This window comes from Pleurodeles waltl, chromosome 9, assembly GCF_031143425.1.
Source record: "Pleurodeles waltl isolate 20211129_DDA chromosome 9, aPleWal1.hap1.20221129, whole genome shotgun sequence".
Taxonomy (NCBI): Eukaryota; Metazoa; Chordata; class Amphibia; order Caudata; family Salamandridae; genus Pleurodeles; species Pleurodeles waltl.
The window spans coordinates 1,101,787,334-1,101,811,292 of record NC_090448.1 but is presented as its reverse complement, the minus strand read 5'-3'; the positions used below and the strand labels follow the sequence as shown (position 1 = coordinate 1,101,811,292).

General features: G+C 47.1%; 1 protein-coding gene across 3 annotated transcripts in view; it reads right to left on the bottom strand.

Annotated features, from left to right (window-relative positions):
• The window catches only part of SMOC1 (SPARC related modular calcium binding 1), a 613,105-nt gene that overhangs the window by 247,983 nt on the left and 341,163 nt on the right, over nucleotides 1-23,959 (bottom strand). For all 3 annotated transcript variants that reach the window (XM_069208815.1, XM_069208816.1, XM_069208818.1), the window contains exon 7: nucleotides 19,827-19,907. In XM_069208815.1, coding sequence (XP_069064916.1) covers nucleotides 19,827-19,907 — 81 coding nt within the window. The remainder of the gene's footprint in view (nucleotides 1-19,826; nucleotides 19,908-23,959) is intronic.

Sequence of the window (23,959 nt, the reverse complement as noted above, 5' to 3'; positions counted from 1 at the left end):
TTATTTCACAGCCATTTACCACTGCACTTAAGTAACTTATAAGTCACCTATAAGTCTAACCTTCACCTGATGAAGGTTGGGTGCAAAGTTACTTAGTGTGTGGCACCCTGGCACTAGCCAAGGTGCCCCCTCATTGTTCAGGGCAAATTCCCCAGACTTTGTGAGTGCGGGGACACCACTACACGCGTGCACTATACATAGGTCACTACCTATGTATAGCGTCACAATGGTAACTCCGAACATGGCCATGTAACATGTCTAAGATCATGGAATTGTCACCCCAATGCCATCATGGCATCGGGGAGACAATTCCATGGTCCCCCGGGTCTCTAGCACAGAACCCGGGTACTGCCAAACTGCCTTTCCGGGGTCTCCACTGCAGCTGCTGCTGCTGCCAACCCCTCAGACAGGTTTCTGCCCTCCTGGGGTCCAGGCATCCCTGGCCCAGGAAGGCAGAACTAAGGATTTCCTCTGAGAGAGGGTGTGACACCCTCTCACTTTGGAAATAGGTGTGATGGCTGGGGAGGAGTAGCCTCCCCCAGCCTCTGGAAATGCTTTGATGGGCACAGATGCTGCCCATCTCTGCATAAGCCAGTCTACACTGGTTTAGGGATCCCCCAGCCTGCTCTGGCGTGAAACTGGAGAAAGGAAAGGGGAGTGACCACTCCCCTGACCTGCACCTCCCAGGGGAGGCGCCCAGAGCTCCTCCAGTGTGCCCCAGACCTCTGCCATCTTGGAAACAGAGGTGTTGCTGGCACACTGGACTGCTCTGAGTGGCCAGTGCCATCAGGTGACATCAGAGACTCCTTCTGATAGGCTCTTCCCTTTCTTACTAGCCTATCCTCCTTCCTAGGTAGCCAAACCTCCTTTTCTGGCTATTTAGGGTCTCTGCTTTAGGGAATTCTTCAGATACCGAATGCAAGAGCTCACAAGAGTTCCTCTGCATCTCCCTCTTCACCTTCTGCCAAAGGATCGACCACTGACTGCTCAGGACGCCTGCAAAACCACAACAAAGTGGCAAAGACGACTACTGCAACCTTGTATCGCTTCATCCTGCCGGCTTTCTCAACTGTTTCCTGGTGGTGCATGCTCTGGGGGTAGCCTGCCTCCTTCTTGCACCAGGAGCTCTGAAGAAATCTCCAGTGGGTTGACGGAATCTTCCCCCTGCAACCGCAGGCAACAAAAGACGGCATCACCGGTCCTCTGGGTCCCCTCTCAGCACGACGAGCGTGGTCCCTGGAACTCAGCAACTCTGTCCAAGTGACTCCCACAGTTCAGTGACTCTTCAGTCCAAGTTTGGTGGAGGTAAGTCCTTGCCTCCCCACGCTAGACTGCATTGCTGGGTACCGCGTGATTTGCAGCTGCTCCGGCTCCTGTGCACTCTTCCAGGATTTCCTTCGTGCAAAGCCAAGCCTGTGTCCCCGACCCTCTAACCTGCAGTGCACAACCTTCTGAGTTGTCCTCCGGCATCGTGGGACTCCCTTTTCTGACTTCGGGTGGACTCCGGTTCACTCCTCTTCTAAGTGCCTGATCCGGTACTTCTGCGGGTGCTGCCTGCTTCTGTGAGGGCTCCCTGACTTGCTGGGTGCCCCCTCTGTCTCCTCATCCAAGTGGCGACATCCTGGTCCCTCCTGGGCCACAGCAGCATCCAAAAACTCTAACCGCGACCCTTGCAGCTAGCAAGGCTTGTTTGCGGTCTTTCTGCGTGGGAACACCTCTGCAAGCTTCTTCACGACGTGGGACATCCATCCTTTAAAGGGGAAGTTCCTAGTCCTCTTCGTTCTTGCAAAACACCAAACTTCTTCCATCCGGTGGTAGCTTCCTTGCACCCTCAGCTGGCATTTCCTGGTCTCCTGCCCACTCTCAACACTGTCGCGACTCTTGGACTTGATCCCCTTGTCTTACAGGTACTCAGGTCTGGAAATCCACTGTTGTTGCATTGCTGGTGTTGGTTTTCCTTGCAGAATCCCCCTATCACGACTTCTGTGCTCTCTGGGGGTTGTAAGTGCACTTTACACCTACCTTAAAGGTTCTTGGGGTGGGCTATTTTTCTAACCCTCACTGTTTTCTTACAGTCCCAGCGACCCTCTACAACCTCACATAGGTTTGGGGTCCATTCGTGGTTCGCATTCCACTTTTGGAGTATATGGTTTGTGTTGCTCCTATACCTATGTGCTTCTATTGCAATCTATTGTAACTTTACACTTCTTGCATTACTTCCTTTTGCTATTACTGCATATTTTTGGTATTGTGTACATATATCTTGTGTATATTTGGCATCCTCATACTGAGGGTACTCACTGAGATACTTTTGGCATATTGTCATAAAAATAAAGTACCTTTATTTTTAGTATATCTGTGTATTGTGTTTTCTTATGATATTGTGCATATGACACCAGTGGTATAGTAGGAGCTTTGCATGTCTCCTAGTTCAGCCTAAGCTGCTCTGCTACAGCTACCTTCTATCAGCCTAAGCTGCTAGAAACACCTCTTCTACACTAATAAGGGATAGCTGGACCTGGCACAAGGTGTAAGTACCTCTGGTACCCACTACAAGCCAGGCCAGCCTCCTACAAGGGGCTCCTGTGAACAGGACTATCGCTTGCCGCCATCGGCCAGCGCCAAACGACCCAAAGTTCCTGTCCCAACATCCTACGCCTGAGAGTCTTGTAATCCAGGCTTCCTCTTCTTCTGGCACGTTCCCTTCTGCACCCCCAGATAGGGAATCCAAAAGGATGGAACAATTTGGTAAGAAGTTGTTTTCTTCCTCCAGCCTAGCACTGCGGTCTGTGAACACCGCATGCCTTTTGGGCCGGGTGAGATACGGTTGCGCAAGTCCTGCCGCAGATACTGGAGGAGGCCCGTGCTATCGTCTCCCAAGCAGTGGAAGATGGGAGAGACGCAGCAAAGTTCACTATCCGTTGTGGGCTGGATACGACCGACTCTCTGGGCAGAACGGTTGCGACAACAGTGGCCTTGCGGCGCCACGCCTGGTTACATACTTCTGGCTTCTCGGGGGATGTCCAACAGTCACTCATGGACATGCCCTTTGATGGCACTCGTTTCTTCGGAGACAAGGCAGACTTGGCCTTGGAGAGATTCAAGGATTCCCGGGCTACAGCTCGGTCCCTTGGTCTTTCCTCCGTCACACCCCGACCACAGTCTGCTTTTCGTCCCTTTCGTGGACACACAAGGGGCACAGTCGTGTCCTCAACCCAGCCACCGTGCCACGCACGCTGGACAGCCTATGCGTGGCCGTGGAATCCCATTTGGCCGTGGGACAGGAAACCAGAGGTCTGTCCAGTCCACCTCTACCCCCGCTGCAGCCTCCAAACCCTCCTAGTCCGTCCCCTCACTCCCGCCCAGTTGGTGGCAGGATCTGCCATCACCTGCCCCACTGGCAACATATCACCACAGACGGGTGGGTTTTGCAGATCATTCGGAAGGGCTACTCCCTCCCTTTCAAATCTGCACCACCACACATGCCACCATCCTTCCATCATCTTCCAAAGGATCATTTGGCGCTTCTCTGCCAGGAAGTCGCGGCTATCTTGGCCAAAGGAGCTATAGAAAGGGTCCCTGTGCCAGAAGTAGGTTGTGGTTGTTATTCCTGCTACTTTCTGATACCAAAGAAGGATAAGGGCTTACGTCCTATCCTAGATCTTCGGGACCTGAACTACTTCCTCAAGAAGGAGAAGTAAAAAATGCTCACCCTGGCTCAGGTTCTGTCTGCCTTGAACACAGGAACCTGGATGGTAGCTTTGGACGTGCAGGACGCTTATTTCCACATCCCCATCCTGCCTGCCCACAGATATTACCTACGATTCGTGGTAGGTCACGAGCACTTTCAGTTTACCGTTTCTCCCTTTCAGATTTACCAGTGCCTCTCCGGTGTCCGCGAAAGTGATGGCGGTGGTTGCAGCTCCTCTGCGCAGGTTAAAGGTCTCAGTCTTCCCCTACCTAGACAACTGTCTGTTGAAGGCGCCTTCGCCCCTGACAGTTGTCTCCCACCTTCAGACTACGGCGAACCTCCTGCACCAGCTGGGGTTCACTATAAACGTGCAGAAGTCACACCTGACTCCCTCTCAGACGCTCCCTTTCATCGGAGCTGTTCTGGACACAGTGCAATTTCGAGCTTGTCCTCCCGAAAAGCAAGTCCAAGACATTCAGGCTATGATTCCGATCTTTCAGCCTTGCTCTTGGGTTTCGGTGAGACTGACTCTGAGACTGCTGGGCCTCATGGCCTCCTGCATCCTGCTAGTAACACATGCCAAGTGGCATATGCGGGCTCTGCAGTGGGACCTGAAGTTCCAGTGGGCGCAGCATCAGGGAAATCTCTCCGACATGGTCCAGATCTCGGAGGGGACTGTGAAAGACCCGCAGAGGTGGCTTTCGAATCCCGATTGGGTCAACGGCAGAACCCTCTCCCTTCCCCAACCAGATCTCTCTATAGTGACAGATGCGTCACTTCTGGGGTGGGGCGGCCACATGGGAGAGGTGGAGGCCTCTGGTCTCTGGCGGAATCGGGACTCCACATAAATATGCTGGAGCTCCGGCCGATCAGGCTTGCGTTGAAAGCATTCCTTCCCTCTCTCAAAGGGAAAGTTGTGCAGGTTTTCACAGACAAAACTACCGCCATGTGGTATTCCAACAAACAAGGCAGGCGGGGTTCTGGACCCTTTGTCAGGAGGCACTATGCCTCTGGACATGGCTTGAATATCAGGGCATTACCCTGATGGTTCAACATCTGGTGGGCTCTTTCAACGCCAGAGCAGACAAACTCAGACACTGACGCACTGTCGATCACGAATGGCGTCTCCATCCGGAGGTGGTTCAAGGTCTCTTTCTCAAGTGGGGAGAGCCTTGGTTAGATCTGTTTGCCTCCGCAGAGAATGCGCAATGTCAGATATTTTGCGCGTTGGAGTTTCCAAGGCGGCACTCGCTCAGAGACGCTTTTCGTCTCAAGTGGAGCTCCGGCCTCCTTTACGCCTTCCCGCCTATCCCTCTTCTGCCTAGAGTTCTCAAGAAAATCAAGTACGACCGGGCCCAAGTTATCTTGGTGGCTCCGGACTGGGCTCGAAGAGTTTGGTATACAGAGCTATTGAGCATGTCCATCGATCCTCCACTCAGGCTGCCTCTTCGGGTGGATCTTCTGTCACAGCAGCAGGGGACGGTTCTCCACCCGAACCTGTCCAACCTCCGCCTTCATGCGTGGAGATTGAGCGACAACAGTTGACGGCATTTGCCCTTCCACCCGAAGTCTGTAATGTTATCTTGGCAGCCAGGCGTCCATCGACTAAAACTGTATACGCCTGGCGTTGGAATAAATTTGTGGCATGGTGTACCAACAAATCTGTTGACCCCCTTTCTGCCCCTCTTTCAGAGGTTCTTCTGTTCATTCTTTCTTTAGCCCAGCAGGGCTCTGCGTTGGGGACCCTTAAAGGGTATTTGTCTGCCATTTCCGCCTTTTTTAGGCTTCCTGATCAGCCTTCACTCTTTAAATCTCCTATTGTGAGTAGGTTCTTAAAAGAGCTCACCCACTTATTTCCTCCCACTCCCTTCATCATGCCTCAGTGGGATCTTAATCTTGTACTTACTTACTTGATGTGTACCCCCTTTGAGCTAATGCATAATTGTCCTGTCGGCTCCTCACCTTCAAAACTGTCTTTCTCATTGCTATCATCTTGCCTCGCAGGGTGAGTGAGCTTCAGGCCCTTTCTTCAAAGCCTCCATACTTGTCTGTACATCCTGACAAAGTGGTGTTACGGACTAGAGGTTCCTTCCTTCCTGTGTGGTTACACCATTTCATGTAGGCCAGTCCATCACTTTGCCTACCTTCTACGCACCCCCACATCCTTCCCATGAGGAGGAGAGACTCCACCGCCTGAACCCAAAAAGAGCGTTGGCGTTCTACCTCAATCGTATTAAAGATTTCCGGGTGGACGATCAAGTCTTTGTTGGCTATGTGGGTGCGAAGAAAGGGAAGGCAGTGCAAAAGCATACCATCTCTTGATGAGTGCTTCTTTGCATCAAAATGTGCTAGGCATTGGCTTAAAAGCAACCTCCTGAAGGTTTGCAAGCTCATTCTACCAGAGCAACTGCTGCATCAACTGCATTAGCACGCGGAGTTCCTCTCCTGGATATCTGTCAGGCAGCTACGTGGGCATCCCTGCACACGTTTGCTAAGCATTACTGCCTGGATAGTCAGGCCCGTCGAGATGGCTACTTTGGTCGTTCGGGCCTGCAGGACTTTCTAGTATGATTTTAGTTTGCAGCCCACCACGAGGATGGCATTGTTTGGGTATCTATTTTAAGGTAAGGAATCTGCAACTAGAAGTCTCTATCAGATGTACAAGTTACTTACCTTAGGTAAAGATATATCTGGTAGAGACATATTCTAGTTGCAGATTCCTTACCGCCCACCCATCCTACCTGCTTGCGAACTGATTTCTAGGGACAGGGATTCCCTCTTTCAGGTCCTTAGCTCTGGCGAACCAATCTCAGTGTTCTTAGCAGCTCTGTGCTTTGGCGTGGAAAGTCATTAAAAGCAACTGACGTCACTGCGCGAGGACGGCGTCTATGTACTACTCCCGATGTCATAAAGGCGGCCACAATGCCTGTGACGACTGCAGAGTCGACCAAAGCCACCTACCGATGCACAAGGGTATTGCTCGTAGAAAAATCTTTGGATCCAGTCTGACGCCTGAGGGAAAATTCGAAGGTAAGGAATCTGCAACTAGAATATGTCTCTACCAGATATTTCGTTACCGAAGGTAAGTAACTTGTACACCTGTACACAACACATTTGTGTGATGCCACAAGCATCAATTCATTTAATCAGGCTTTATATGTGGAGGGTCCCTCTACCCCCAGCTGTGCCATGTCATGGTAACCCACTATTTCCAACAGCAAGGGGGATGATCAGTGTTTAACGTGTCATGTAACAGTGCTAATGCTGGGTAGGGTGTCAATTCAATGCACTGACAGTGGCATAACAAAGGCCCCCACAGGTGCGGGGGGGCTCCCAGCACAGCACCGTGGCCTGACAGCTCATGAGTGAACGCAGGGGGGACCTTTGTGGTCTTTGCAGGGGGGCCCCCTCCAGTTTCGTTACGCCACTGTGCACTGATCATGATCATCGTGGAATATACCTTATTTCAATACACAATTATGCCAGGCAGTCCCTTAGCAAATGTGTCATGTCTCCTACCACAAATTCACACCTCCAGCATTTGGGAGGTTGACCTTGTAAAGTTTATGGGGTGACCAATACCAATCAAGTTATATCCTTTGGACATTGAATTTCAGCATTGCTTACTGTAGTTCTAGATTGTGCACAAATAAGTTATGCAATTTTTCTGTGTATTCTGTGGAAAGTTCATTGCCATTTAGGACTAAGAAGTGCCTCTAGAGGACCTGAATGCAAGTCAGCAATTATACATTATGAAGACCTGAAATCAGGCACCTATTTACTTAGGTAAGTATGCATTACTGAGCCTCGCAATGTGTCTGAGTTTCCATGTAATGTTCTATCCAGTGTTTCAACTGCATGCATCAAAGTGTTTTCCATCCCTATTAGTACTGGTTTGTTAGGGTCACTTGACAAATATGGCCTGCCACACAAATTAAACCACCCTTTCAATCCCTACAGATGTTGTCTGCCAATAGTCACCCTATCTGGGAACGTGATATGCTAAATGTGAAGTGTGTTGAAGGGGAATTGTAGACCACCCAATCCCATAGCAGCAAAGAGCCTGAACTTTACAGATGTGGGCATCAAGTGCTTTGTAAAATAAAATTCGCTGTCTTGTCAAGTTTGAGTAGCGAGGTACATGGGTTCTGTAAGAGCACTGCAAACAAAGTAGAGCAAATGCAGTGTCACCATCTTAATATTCTGTACTCTCCTTATACAGAGAATTGTAATTTGTACCATATCACCAAATCATCAATAATGTTATCAAGGAGAGCTAAATGTTATCTGCAACTACAGATGATACATTTCTGCTGATAAGAATATCCATGGAAAACGAAAAAAGTTACATAGTCTGCGACAGATCTGGAGTTTGTGAGCAGAACGTGACTCTTATCTTAGCTGATCTTATTCCCTGAAACTAATGAATAGTTGTTGACAACTTCTATTGCCGCAAACAATAAGTACTTTGGGCCACCAACCACCAGAAGGTTATCATCTACATGCAGAAATATCTTTAGCTTAACAGATGCAATCAGTATACAATGGAACATTGACATTATTGACATTTCTGTATAAAATGTGTAGACTAAGGAATGATCATGGTATGAAATAGATATCCTTAGTTGACCCTGTCAAAGGCTTTCTCAGCATCCAAGGATACTGCCAGTGACTCTGTGTTCCTTTGTCACCTTCCACAAACGGTGCATTAGAGTCCTCGTATGGCACCTGGATGATCACCTGGGTGCTCAACCCACATAAAGTACAGGAGTGGGATGTTACACTGGAGTCAAGCAGCTAAGAAGTTCCAAGTATTTTGATACCAATGTTGATCAATGGAATACGCTGCTGACAAACTGCATCGAGACACTTCCAGGCACTGCTTAATTTGTGCCAGTGGGAGCCAGCAACACTCAGTTTTGGTGACCAGCACTTTTTTTTAACCATCAGACATTTACCAAGAGAAAGAGAGGGAAAAACACACAAAGATGAAAGAAGTAGGAAAGAATGACAGAAAAAACTTCAAAAAAGAAAACCCTCCTCGTCTGATGCCTTTCCCGTACTCATTGATTTGATTGCTTCCCCATTTTCGGTTTCCAAAATATCTAGTTCTGACCGCTCCACAGAAAGGCAGAGAATGGAAAGCCCATTGGAAAAAAATACTGTTCAGGTGATTAATTTCTGTGTCTTTCGGAAGTGTAAAGGGGGGAATTTGATAGGATCTAAATTCTTCGGATTTAGCAGTGGTGTGAATAAGTAGGTGTGACTACCTGCACGTCTGAGGGCAGGATTTGTACACTGCGAGTGGTTGCTTTGCCTCTGGGACAAGTAGCCTTCCTGCTTTTTCCTTTGTTTGTATCCTTCCATTGTCATTTTTTTAATTATAATTTTTAGTAGAATGTAGCCGACAAGTTTATCACAGTGATATACTTTTTGTGAAGAGAACCGAACCCCCCGACCACCACCCCAACATGCTCAACCAAAGCACTGAGCAATGCAGCACAATTTAATAAATGAAATGGCCACAAGAGCCGGTTCGTTCTGATGCTCCCACCTGATCATTCACAAATACAGCACTCACCAAGACCAGACCACTATTATAGCACCTAGTCTGCCCACCCTAACACCTGCCCCACAGCTCACAGGGGCAGGGCGTCCGGGGGCGGCAGAAGCTCAGCATCACTGCCGCTCAGGCCTGCAGGTCGTCTGCCAGCTTATTATCCTTTCATGTTTTTTGCAAATGGCTCTCCTCAGCCACTGTACATTCAGCCACATCTGGCACCCAGTCAACCATTCTTAGTGATAGGGGTCAACCATTAAATGGCCACCTTCATTTAGCGAACACCAAACCCAAAAGGAGAAATTTCCTACTCACCTTTTTTTCTTTTGAGCCAGGATCCTCCCCAACAGGCACTGCCCAGCCTCCCTAGGAATGGACCATCCTGTAACCGCATTCAAGGTCTCCAATACTGCCTGCCAATATGTATCAAGCACGGGACCCCCACAGAAGATATGTATAAAATCGGCTCCATCCCTGGAACAGCATGGACAGGAGGACAAATACATGGATAAATTGCACGTAGCCTGGTCGGGATGAGGTTTACCTGGCGGACTCCATTATATGGAGGCAGTTTTAATCTTGCATTCGTGGAAGACCCCTTCATGCACCTCCTCCCATTTCTTATCGGAAAGAGGAGCACCCAGAATCTCATGCCACTAGTTTGCACTGGCAGGGGGCGCAGTGGGAGATCTTCCTGCAGCGCCCTGTTCACACGCAAGATCAGTCTCCGACCCCCAGCCATATTCAGTATTGTCTCAAATTTTTGTGAGGCTCATGGGCCATAAGGAAAAGAAGGCCATATTCCATGGGCTGTCTCTGCAATTTTGGTACATTGTAAAAGCTGACCGGTCCTCAAGTTATATGATTCCACTGTGTTGGCCAGGGAAATAAATGGATCATGATATAAGTCCTGTATTGGATCACACCCCCTGGCACGCCATCTATCAATCGACATTGTCATCGCTGTTTGCGCGAATGGGTGCAGTGTCCAAATACATATCAGGTACATAATGTGCCCTCCGCAATACGTGTCTAACCACCCTCTTCCAGGCCCCACACACCTGCTTGACCACAAACAGCATCAAGTCCAGGACCCTAGCCCCCAACATCAAGAGCTCTGGCAAGGGTACACCACCACATGTATCTCGCAACAATCTCCGCACCCAATTCTCCCTTTCATCAAACCAATGCACCGTATGTTGCATTTGAGCAGCCAAGTAGTATAGATCCAGGCACAGCAATTCCAACCTCCCCTTCCTCCAGGGGTGCTTGAGTGTAGCCAAGCTAACTATTTTCCTCCCCGAGGCACAACAACAGTTCAACAACCAATTTGTCCAATTCTATGAAATACCATCTGGGGATCTCAAACATGGCCTCGTGAAACACACAATCAGTGCATGCAGCAGGATAACCATTTTCACAAACGCCAGCTTACCCATTAGGGATAATTGGAGAGGGTTACAGAACCTTACAGTGGGTTTGCACCCCTCCAATACCCTTCCTATTTCCAAAGGTTCAAATTTTGCTACCTCCAACCCAATCCTGGTCCCAAGATTTCGAACTCTGGACATCCGGAGAAGTTCCAAACGAGGAATGTCTTCCACCTGTCTCACTCCCAGTTCTCCCAACAGAAACAATTTTGATCAGATAGGGCAGTCAGCAAAGTAGGAACCAGGTATGTGGGTTGGTGCAGATACACCAAGGCATCATCAGAGTATTTCGAGATCACGTCTGGGTCACACCAATCTTAATACCCCACACTGTCATCACAGAGCACAGCCTACACGTAAAGGGATTAATCGCTAGCATGAAGAGGAGGGACAACAATGGCCAGCCCTGTCTGATCCCCTGATACAAAGAGAAGAGCTGCAACACTGTCCCATCCACATGTATCTGCACCATCAGGGCACTATATAACAGCTGCATCCATTTTGTGTATCTTTTCTCAATGCCCACCTTCAGCAGGACCTACCAGATGAATTCCCAAGAGAGGGATGCTTGTTCTATGTAAAGCACCGCCAAAGCGCAATGATCGTCTTCCAATATGGGAGCATGCATGACCAGCGTTATCCTCTGCAACTTACATTTAGTGTTCCTATATGGGATAAAGCCATACTGGTCCCCATGTGCCATCTGTGGCAGGTGCTCCAGCAATCTGGAGACCAAGATCCTGCTGAGTATTTTTTATATACACTTTTAGCATCAAGAAGGGTCGGTATGAGGACACCTCCCCAGCATCCTTGTCCACTTTAGGCAACAGAACAATGAGTGTCTCCCTCATTGACTCTGGTAACAGACAGCTTTTGTAGGCCTCATTGTAAGCAGTCAGCAAAAATGTCAGCCCTTCGTTGGGGCAATTCGGCCGGCAGACCATAACATCTTGGGACCTTTCCTGTCTTTAAAGTCCAAATCGCAACCACTATCTCCTCCCTCAATATGGGAGCATCTAAACTGTGTCTGTCTCCTTTCAACAGGGGGGCCATCTGTAAGCTAGTGAGATATGCACCTCCCACCGTTGGCAGGGACACAGTGGGTTCTGCATATTATCTCTGTATCAATCAGTTTTTGTAACGCGCAGCTACAAGGCGCTTGAAGGGGGGAGAGGGGCCTCTTACGAAAAGCCATGTCTTGAGGTTCTTACTGAAGATGGTGAGCGACGGGCTTTGTCTGAGGTGCAGGGGAGGTTGTTCCAGCTCTTTGCTGCAATGCAGGTGAAGGATCGTCCTCCGGCAGTGGTTTTGCGGATGCGAGGGATGGTGGCCAGGGCCATCTGGGCAGAGCAGAGTGATCTGGCGGGGATGTAGAAGGAGCCGCAGTGTTTCAGCTGGGCTGGTCCTGCGTTGTGTATGGCCTTGAATGTGTGGGTGAGTAGCTTGAAGGTGATTCACTTCTCGACCGGTAGCCAGTGGAGGGTCCTCAGGTGTTGGGAGATGTGATCTCGGCGTGGGAGGTCCAGAATGAGTCTGGCGGTGGCCTTCTGGATGAGTTTAAGTTTTTGGATGTTTCTATTTGAGGTGCCAGCATAGAAGGCATTGCCGTAGTCGAGCTTGTTTGTGACTAAGGTGTGGGTGACTGTCCTGCAACAGTCTGCTGGGATCCATCCGAAGGTCTTCCGAAGTTTGCGAAGTGTGTGCCTGCAGGATGAGGTGACTGAGTTTACCTGGTGGGTCATGGATAGGGAGGAGTAGAGGATGATGCCTAGGTTGGGGCATGCTCAGTCAGTGCAGGGATGCAGGCCACCAGGAGTCGTCCCAAGTTTAGGTGGTGTTTCGAAAGATGATGAGCTCAGTCTTGTTGGAGTTGAGCTTTAGGCAGCTTTCTCTCATCCAGGTGGCGACTGCTTCCATTCCTGAGTGGAAGTTCCTTTTGGCAGTGTCCAGGTCCTCAGTGAGGGAAATTATGAATTGTGTGTCATCGGCATACGACATGATGTTCATACCCGGGCTTCTGATGTTGGCTGCGAGAGGGGCCATGTATACGTTGAACAGTGTGGGGCTCAGTGAGGATCCTTGGGGGACCCCGCAGTTGACTCCTGTGAGTCTGGATGCTCAGGGCGGGAGTCTGACCCTCTGTGTCCTCCCAGAAAGGAAGGAGTGAATCCATTCCAGGGCTCTTCCGCAGATTCCTATGTCGTGGAGTCTCATGCGCAGGGTGCTGTTGGAGACCATGTCGGAAGCTGCTGAGAGGTCGAGGAGTATGAGCGATGCAGTGTGGCCATGGTCTAGGAGTAATTGGATGTCGCCGGTGGCTGCCAGGAGGGCTGTCTCCGAGCTATGGTTGCTGCAGAAGCCAAACTGGGAGCTGTCCAGGGAGTTGTTGGCCTCAATGAAGTTCCGTAGTTGTACATTGATTGCTTTCTCCAGTACTTTGTCAGGGTAGGGTAGCAGCGAGATGGACCAGAAATTATTTAGTTGTGATGAGTCAGCCCAAGGTTTCTTCAGGAGAGGGTGTGTTTCAGCGTGTTTCCAGTCCTCGGGAAAGGTGCTAGTGTTGATGGAGCAGTTGATTGTGTTCCTGAGCTCGGGGGCAATGGATGGCTGGCTCTGAGGTATATGTGGTGAGGACAGGGGTCCTTGGGGGCTCCGGAGTGGGTGCTGTTCATGATGCTGACTGTTTCCTCTGTGGAGAGCGTGGACCAGCTCTGGATGGTTTGGGTGGGTTCTAGGGGGGAGGCTCGGTCACAGGTTCCAGTGCCAGGATTTTCCAGGAGGAAGCTGTTGTAGGTGTCCTGGATCTTGCAGTGGAAAAAGGTGGAGAGTTTGTCTCAGAGGTCCTGTGACGGGGGATGCTGGTGGCTTCAGACGGGGGGGGGTCTGTGAACTTGTTGATGAATAAGAAGCGTTTCTTAGAGTTGTGTGCGGAGGAGTTGATGCACTCCCGGAGTGCGTCCTTCCTAGCGTTCTTGATTTGTTGGCAGTGGGTGGCGGTAGTGGCTCTGAGTGAGGCGAGGTCTTTGCTGGTTTGGCTGTTTATCCATTTTTTCTCTAAACATCTGCGGGTACGCTTTGATTCTTGGAGTTCGGTGGGGAACCACCTGGCTTTCTTAGGTACGCTTTTGGCCAATGTCAGCCGGAGGGGTCTAGAGTGTTGGCGCATTCAGTGATCCATGCGTTGAGATTGCGTGCTGCTGTGTTGGCGTCATCGGAGGGAGGAGGGAAGGATTTTTTGTTCCATTTCCTATGGGGGGCCCTAGAGGCGCGGGTGCGGCTGCTGGATGCGGTGATTGTGAAGTGTATGCAGCAGTGGTTGGTCCAGTCTGGTTTGGAGATGATCTCGATGGTGATCCGGTTGCTTGAGGTGAAGATGGGGTTCAGTGTGTGTCCTGCGATGTGTGTCGGTGCAGAGACCAGCTGTCTAAAGTAGAGGGTGGTGAGGTTGTTGAGTAGAGCAGAGGTGTTTGGATCTGCACGGTTCTCGAGGTGGAAATTCAGGTAGTCGAGGAGGAGGTAGCTGTCTGATGCAAGGGCCTAGGGGGGTAGCAATGTCTACAACTTTGTCTATGAATGCGGTAGATGCGCTGCAAAGCCCTCAGTGATACCTAGTGGAGTGTGCACCTCCTGCCCCAGTGCGTTCTGACCTCCACCACCGGGGGACTATGGGTCATGCTGTGGAGAAGTGTAGCAAGCATTCTACTAGGCTTATTCCCCTCTACATGGAGGTGCTCTCTATAGCTGGTAGGGACAAATCTATCCAAGCCATCCAATGTCTCCAACAAATCCTGTCTGCACTCCTTCCACTCAGCCAGTCACTGTGGCTGCACAACCATACTCTCCCCAAGGGCACTAAGATGCTTCTCTAAGACATTGAGAATTCGGGGCAACTGCTGCTTCACTCCATACGTCATCTTCATACATTCCCTCAGCAGAACCCCCTTCATGGGATCCCACTCTACATGGCCCTTGCATTCATACTCCCAATTTTTCTTCAAATAGTGATCCAGCACCTCCAAGTATGCCAATGCCTCTACTCTTACCCTCCACAGCAGAACCCTAAGGGTGGCACTGCCCCCTGATATGAGAGCAGCAACAGGGAGTGATTATATAAACATTGCATTAAACAGGAAACATCGACCACATTCTGCAACATGGTACCAGAAATCAGGCAATAGTCCAAGCATCTACGCGTCCCCTCTGCAGGTACAAAGCAGGAATAGATGCAGGCCTAAGAACTGCACACTCTCCACACATCCTGCAACCCCATACCCCCATAGCCTTCCTTAGGGCACTCGTCAACGCAGGGTTGGTATTCATCTTTGGGAAGAAGGGAATCCATGTTACCATCCAACACATGATTCAAATCACCAACTAGCATTGCTTCCAGACCAATGTACTCCACAGCCACACCCATCACTGTCCCAAAATAACCATCATCATCCACGTTAGGAGTACAAATGTTCATCAAGCCTATGTCTCTAATGTCTAGGGTACTGGACACAATCACATACCTCCCTTCAGAATCTAGCTTCACACTTTTAGCCACAAAAGATGACCAAGGCACCAACCAGATTAATGATCTTCTTGCATAGCTGGACTAGGAGGTCGCATAGACCTAACCTTTCCATCTCTGCCTCAGTTGAGCAATACAATACCCCAAGGTAGGTGTTTCCTGAGAAAGGGCCACTGCAATCTCGTAGCGCCTCAAATATGAATACACTTTATTTCTCGTGGTACCCTGGTCCAAACCAGGAGCGTTTCACATTAGGAACTTCCAAACAGTGTCCATCTCTCTAATTGAGGCCACATTTGCTCATCCCACAGCGCATTGCACACTCTCCGCACTCATATTGCACCAATTGTCCTGACCATGTATTGTAGAAAAATCAAACCATCCACATAATCAACAACGAACAACAGGAATTCCCCCCCAAAAAAACACCCATGGGCAGTGTGTCCAAACAACTCTAGCCCAAACATCTAGGCCAACACTTAGTACCCATCGCCCCACACCCCTCCAAGGAGACCATACTCTCAACTACCACAGTTGCTTCAAGATAAGGGCCTAGCATCCCACCGGGACTGCAAGGCCACAGGCACTCAAACCACCCCTATGGGACTGCTGCCCTCCGTTACCCCCCTGCCGGCACATATTGTCAGGACCACAATGTAACAATGTAAAAAATCACATTACACCATCCCATCCTTCCCAAAGACATTGATTTTAAAGACAGTGACAAAAGCACTCCTCTATTCTCCCATTTTGTTCAATGAGGTAGAGGTGCAGATAAAATGCATATATCAGGACACACAGAAAAGAATCAGATAGCAATATGTCATCACATATCCATGCTGTCACTCAAGGAAACCCATTCACCTCTATGCTCTAAGAATGAGTCTCTAGTGTCCAGTACACAGTTGGAGTCCTCCAAAGTACCATTGGGTCGAATCAGGATTCTCCCTGTCTGTCGCAACCCAGCACCTGTCTCCATGCCAGAGGAATGCCTTCGCAGACATGCTGACTGCTAGCTAGGGCCCCTTCCATCCCAAGCCCGAAAGCGCACATGCTGCCTTCGGTGCCATTCCCCAAGAGTATCAAACCAATCAGCCGCATTGGCAGATGAGGTGAAGAAGTATGCCCCAGCTTTGTGCTGCACTCAAAGCTTAGCAGGAATCCGTTGTGTTCTCCTTCTAAACCCGCTTTTATCATAACATGTGGAGGGGCAGCAGCAGCTACTGAAATGATGGAGGAATTGGTGTATTTTTTGAATGAGGAGTTGTTTATGTGATCTTTTGGTTGTGAAGAGTGCAACCAAGATTGTGGCAATGAAGGACTGAGGTGCTGGAGGACTTTAACATTGCTGGTGAGAGGATTGGTACAGATACCCGGGCACCAATGAGTTGCTAAGCATGGTGGCGAATGGACAAGCTACCTGCACTCAATAGGTAGGGCCAAACTCTGTCCCATGCTGATTTCTGGTTTGGGAACGTGGATGCTGGGAACTGGCTTAAATGGAAGGTGTTGCATCCAGGAGAGCAGTTATTTGGTGATCCCAGTAGAGGATCAAGAGGCATGTGACCATGATCTGGAACTGGAGTGTCAAACCATGTCTGACAGAGGTCACAAGTGTGAACAGAAGGACCTTCTCTAGCCTGCCTCAAGAAAAAGAGAGTTGAGCAACAGACGGCGAGGATGACAACACAGTGTGAGACCTGGCTGTGGGTCCAAAAGGAATATGTTGTCCGAGAATCTATTAAGAAGAAATAAGGTAAGGTGGAAAGGTAATTTGCTGCAGTGGAAGCAAGCTTAGACCAGCTGGATGGCAAGGGAAATAAGGTGGAGTTGTCTATGAAATCGATGTGTTCTAGGATGTTTTTAACACAACCCATGCTGGATCTGTTGGATGAAGATTCAGAGGTGCAGAAGGAATTTCAGGGAGAGACGACAAAGGCCCTGCTGTCACTTTATAGCAGGATTGAAGCACTGGAAAACCTGTAGCACAGGGCTTATCTTAGGATCCTAGTGTACCTGACGGTCCCCCGTATAAGAAAGTGCTGTAGATGATGGAGTCATTCTTTGTGCAACACCTAGCACCCCCGACCACAACAGTGAGCACCCGATCTGGAAGGCATACAGTCTTCCCTCTGAAAAGGCAGGAATCTCTGATGATTCTGCTAGAGGTTTCATTACTGTAGTTTAGTGTAATCCAGATTTGTGCAATGTGCTGCTAAAAAAGCCATGTACTTTGAAACTGGCCTTGCAGTGGGAAGGAAAGAGGTTTGTTTTGTTTCCTGATCTCAGTTTGAAGGCACAAGGACTACACACAATCAGGAACGAGCTGGTGGCTCTGCTGGGTAGAGTTTTGGTATGATACCTTGCGAATTTGAGAGTGGAGTGGACTGGTAAAGCCTATGTCTTTGATCATGAGGAGCCCATTGGATGTGGTGATATCTGAACTTTGGTGAATGAGATTTCTTTGCGATCAGAAGCCCACCCAAAGTCTCCACTGGCCCTGTTTGGACACGTGGGGACTTGGAAGAGACTTTTTTCACCTGAAGTATTTCGTATGTGGACACGGATAGTTTGTTTTATTGCTTGTAATTTGCCAGGTATATCAAGTTGCTATAGAAAACAATTATTGACCACTAGTAATATATGTAAAAAACGTGCAGAGACAGTTGAAGGATCATAGGTGCCACCTTATATCATAAGATAGATAACAGATCCATTCATTAGGATCTCAACATTTGTCTGAATTTCAAAAAATGTCTCACCTATGTGCTCGGATATCTACTTTTCATCAATCTTTTCTGCATTTTTAAAACATTCTTTTTAGTGTGGACATATCAAAGATGCTTCAAAGATACTTTTAGGTTATTTACCCTTTGTAAGACATTGGTTCATTATTTTGGGTAAATGAATACCTACCTCAAGAAATAACCACAAGAAATAATCAGCAACTAGACAGTAGATACATAAGAATTGTTCTGGTTCCCTTCCTATCATGTGCAACCCATTGTTATTTGCAAAAACCGAGACAGAAATCTGATGGGACAAAGCATATCCTTCAGCAACCAGACAGTGGATACACAAGAATTGTTTTGTCATTCTCTGTCCCCCCCCAAGAGCCCCCAATGTTAGATGTAAAAAATAAATAAAAAGCCAGAGGCAGATATCTGAATGGAAAGGCAGACAGACCCTTCATCAAACAGAACAGACAGTGGATACATAGGAATTGTTTTGGCATCCTTTTTTGTTTCCTTTCAAGTTTACCCCTAGTGTTATTTGTAAAATCCAACAGACCTATCAAGCAGACGTTGACAAAGTTTTGTTTAAAAGGATGCTTACAGTCACCACTCTGCATATTTTGGGAGGTTCAGAGGAGTCATCTTTACCAATTCAGGTCAGCCTTTTGTTTGCTACAGGGAAGCACTTAGCACCCCTTTCACACCTTTGAAAATGCTAATTACTAGCTGACAGAAGTAGAAGAAAAAATGCAAATTAGATTCAAGGACCTTCAGGCAGGAAAAGGGTTACTTTCTAAAAGGTAATCTTCCTTAATATTTACTAAAATCCATACTTCACCACTGAATTGATTTTTGAGTGAAATATAAATTAACATTAGATTTCTGCATGTCCTACTTTTAAAAACCATGCACCATGCTTTGAGGACTACTAGGCCTACATTGGAGTGTCTTATTAATACTTGAAAGGGAGGTTTTGACCTGTCAAAGGGTTTATGTTAACCAGTCAAATTGCAGTGTTTAAACTACAATCAGGCTGTAATGGCAGACTTGAAACCATGTTTTACGTTGTCACTGTAGTGCATGACACAATATGTTCTGCAGTCCCCTGGTGTCACTTAACATACAGGCCTTAGGTGTTTTCTGTGTCAGATACAAGGCCCCCATATGTACATTAAATATACCAATTATCAGTATATCAGTTTCATCATATTGAAAGGAGAAGTACAGGCTTTTTACCACTGGTTAACAGGGGTAAAGTACAGAGAGTTCCACATACAGCAAACCAGTCAAGGTAATAAATATGGCAGCACCCTAAAAAAGATGGTTATTCCTACACCCTCCCATCAGTTTTTTTCAAATACAAAGGAGCAGGAACCTGTACGAGTTTTCATATGGTGTGTAAAGTTGTTCAAAGGCTTGTTCATCCACCTTCAGTTCTCTTTTGGCTGATACCTGAGAATATTGGTTGTTAACCCATCAATTTGATTTGATTAATCTTTTCTGAACAGTTTGAAATCTGATCTTTTTTCCACACAAAAAAACCTGTTGGTGATATAAATTGGAATCTTAAAAATAAAAACTATCTCAATTAGTGTTGAGCAGTAGTGTTTATTCAGTATCCTAGGAAGATTTTGATACTGTTTGCTCTATATTTAATGCCAATGTGACACATGGCAACTGCTATTAAATAAAGCTATAACTCTGGCAAATCACATTTAAGAATACTGTATTTCCTAGGTAGAAGATGTTGGAATCCAGTCCAGATTGTCATAAAAAAGGTAAAATTGACTAACCTACACTAAACCTTCCAGCCATGGTTTGTGGTGAAGAGTATAGTTATTCCCTCTGTTATTCTTTAAAGAAATACATCATATTATTGAATTTAAATACATACCTGAGTTTCTCATGCTGGATGCATTCAATTTGGAGTCTTTAATAACTAGATGCTTGATCCAAAGAGTCGGAGCTGTAATTTCTTAATAGGAGAGGGACCAAATGAACAAAATATTAATCACAAAGCATTTCAACAAATGAGATAAACTGTAATACTGTAAGAAGATACTATTTTAGGTAATCTACTGAACATCTAACACTTCTGTTTCACTACTTCTCTTTACCCAACTTTTACGACTCATGATAAGGCATATATTATGACTTCATTTTCTGTCCCTTTTCAAGTTTTAACTAGGTGATATGTATTTTCTGGAAAATCTATGATACTGCAATAATATATCTATCTATACATGTATATGTGTATATATGTATATATCTATCAATCAATCTATATATATATATATATATATATATATATATATATATATATATATATATATATATATATATATATATATATAATAATAATATATATGTCCCTTCATGCCTCAATGTTATCATTTTTAAGCACTGCAAAGTACACAATTACACACTGCTTTGAAAGGTGGGTTGCACTTACCAGATTCAAATTCATGGATTACAGATCAAAGTAAATTAGTGAACGTTTATATGATTTAAGACTAGATTGGACTACACCTCTGGATGCAAATGTATCGGAAACGCTGAGGTTTTTTTTGTTCTCTGGTGTACAAAGGTCTCAAGCTTCTTTCAGGTGCATTTAAATATGAGACTCCTCACACAAGTCTTGGAGTTGTGCTTCTTGTGAGTTGGTTTATTAACTTTTAACACTGGTATGAGCATTCTACATGAATCAATATGTAAAGAGGTTTAATGGGTCTCAGGAACAATGATGGCACTCACAAAACATATTGAAAGTAATCCTAATTGTTTTCAGTCGCAGCTCGCTTCGCTCATAAGGAGCAGGGCAGGTGCAGCGTGCGGGAAGGGTGGTGACAGTGGGCTCTAAAATTTTATTAAATAAACATTTTTAAAAACAAACACTTACCTTTTTGACACCGTCCGCGCCGCGGCTCCAATTCCCTGCTGGCGGCATGCAGGCACAGGCTCCCTGCCTGCCATGTGGCAAATCCTGACGCTGCTCAAAGCAGCGTCCGGATTGGCTGGGAGCGCCCAGCCAGGGCACTCCCAGGCAGACTGGGAGCCTGTGCAGGCTCTCGCCAGCCTGGCAACTTTGTTACTGGGCTGGAGAGAGCCTACCACGCATGTGTGTTTGGCCGGCCCGAGACGGCGGCCAAACATGCATGCGCAGAGTGAGGGGGAGTGTTGAGCACTCCCCCTCGCTGCTCCTCATCTCAGATGCCCGCCCCTTTCACAACAAGGGGATAATAAAAATAGTTTATTATCCCCTTGTTGTGAACGTTTTGCAGCTTCTGCTGCTGGCTTGGGGGGGCAAGGCTCCTCCGCCCTAATCGAGGAGCCGCCCCTGATTGTTTTCCGATTTGTAGCAATATAAATGAATATAAAGTACAGTATGTAATTTGTAATGTGCATCCCCTTTTGTCCCTTTTGTGTGTCTTAAATATTAAGGGCTACCAATTGCATTCAAACGTAGCCCTCATTTTGTACTTACAGCACAAACGCAAAGCACTGAAAAGTAATATCATGCAGTTTTTGTCAGCCTAGATTCTGACAATTTACATAACCGGCAAAACTGACTACGGCGGCCGTAGTGTTACGCTGCACTGTGGGCCTGCACACCAGGCTGTACTTAAATCCGGGTAGGGGGCTAGCACACCATTTTACCCCCCCCCCTGCAGAAGCCCATGGTAGTGGCTATAGAGAAAGCACAGAGGAAAGTGAACAAGGAGTGTGGTTTTTAATTAGAGAGCACCGTGATTGTTAGGCATCAACTTTTCAAATGCGAGTATTCAGAGCATAACAGGAGCATCTTTCCTTTTGGGGGAATGAATGCTACCCTTTGTCTCACTTGCTTGGGAATAGGTTCAAAGGACACTACAGAGAGCTCACCCAATAGTGCCTTGGTACAGAAGGGGAAGAAATGATTCTCAATCAGAGCTCAGACTGAAGCTCAGCATCCTCACCACCTGAGTTATTACAGAGCTTCCACACTCGCAGTAACTTGGAGGGGTTTTCTGCAAGCAGCATGGAGCTAAGGGCATCCTTGGGACTATAGATTTCTACTCGAAGGCAGGATGTCAAACCTGGGCTTCTTCTTCATAGTATAACAATTGCCCTGAGCTCTTGGAAAGAACCAGAGTCTAATTCTGTAAATAGCCCTTCCCAAGATGGTGGTCTGCTTATTGGAGGATGTTTGAGTCTCCCAATTCACAATGTTGTAGAGTCACTACCTGTGAAGCATACGTACATGAGGCTTTATGCACAGATGTGTTGAAACCCATTTCAGACCCTGAATTTTCAGCGTGATCTTCACTCCTTGACACTATTTTTGTTTCAAACGGGTTCAATAATTTTCCTTCTGTGACCATGGCATAGTCTTGCTTTAACTTTTTTCCTTGCTAATGCCAGGAGTTGTCTGATGGCTAGCTGATTTCTCAAGTGCTACCTAAACATCTAATCAAGCTTTACAAGATTGTCAAACGAGGTGTTTCCCCTTTGTAGAGTTTTCCTCCTTATGGTGACCCTCTGAAGGAGACACAACACCCTTCACACCCTTCCTGCATATTATTTGGAACATGGCGGCAAACTGGCTGCTATGATGAGTTACCATTTCCTCTGACATTCTAGAAGTGTTCTCAACAGACATATTAGGGACATGATGGTTCTCACATGAGGAGACATTCTGGGGATGAAGGGGCGGTTAGGGTTCGGGTGGGGCAAGAAAACAACCCCCCTTGTTATTCCTCGGTGGCAGGATGAAAACAAGCTAGAGCGGTAGTGGAGGGGGTGTTGTGGGGAGGTGTCAGATTGCCATGAAGTGGATGAACAAACTTGGGGGGATGCGGGGAGGACTGCAGGGGAGATTTGGAGGATTTGAAGTACTGAATACATTGAACATGTTTAAGGAATAGTAGCAACATTAAAGAACACAGCTTTTGCCTGGGGAGTAAACGTGGGGACTACTAGGGGTGACAATGGATGGACACTGAAAAATCACAACTGTTGGATACTGAGAGAATAAGAGGTCAGTAGCGTTACTGGGCCGTAAGGAACGATGCAAGGTGTTCATTTTACGTCTGTCTTCTCTTTACATCTGTTTTCACATAGCTAGGTCTTGTTTTCTATCTCCACTCAAGTATCTTGATTAAAGCAATCTGCCCATCTAAGTACCTTGCAAAGAGTTGTGACAACTGTGGAATAAAATAACCTTAAGGTGTGAACTCCTTCCAGTTGTCAAGCCCCACAACTACGGTAACTACTGCAAAAGCAATACATTCTAAATGCTTCTAACACACTTCAAAATTGAAACAAACTGTCTCTCTACCAATGTGGTCATGAGTGTAAAGAAACCAAAGTATTCCTTGGGCGTTAGACTAACACATCCCCGGTGTATTTTTATTATGTTCTTTGACAGAGTATCCAGGGGACTTACCCCACTGGGCCGTGACCCATTGGTAATAAGCCAAATGCCCAGGTTTTTCCAAAAGCTCAGAACTTGGCAAACATTTTTAAAGTCCGTGGCATAAATTTGCAGTGAAGCAGTGAGGCACTTTTATACTTTAATGTAGACTTGCAAGGGAGTGCAAACACCCGAATAGCACCAATGGCCTTTTGTTTTTATGTTTTTTAAACTCTGCAGGGGAGAGCTTTTAATAAGTCTAAAGCACAAGTGCACTTGCAGTTTTTAATTTAAAGCCTGTCATTCGACTACGTGCAGCGGCGGAAGTGGTGTAAACAGAAAAGGGTGACAGAAGTCTATGTTTATAATACATTACAGCCTGACAGAACAGTAAAAACAAAATTAAGCAAAGCAAAGGCCTATGCTACCCTGCCAGGGACTCCCTGTCCCAAAAAGGCATGAAAAGGAAAAAAGAAAATCAATGTTCTGTGGGGGCGTCTGAATACAGCCGCATTTTTGGTGGGGTTCAGGAGCCAAATTTGACTTGCAAACATTCATAGGTTATCATCTTTAGGTTTGCCTTAACAGTGCTTGTGCCATTCATGGCAAAATATTGCCGTCTACACAGAAAGAGT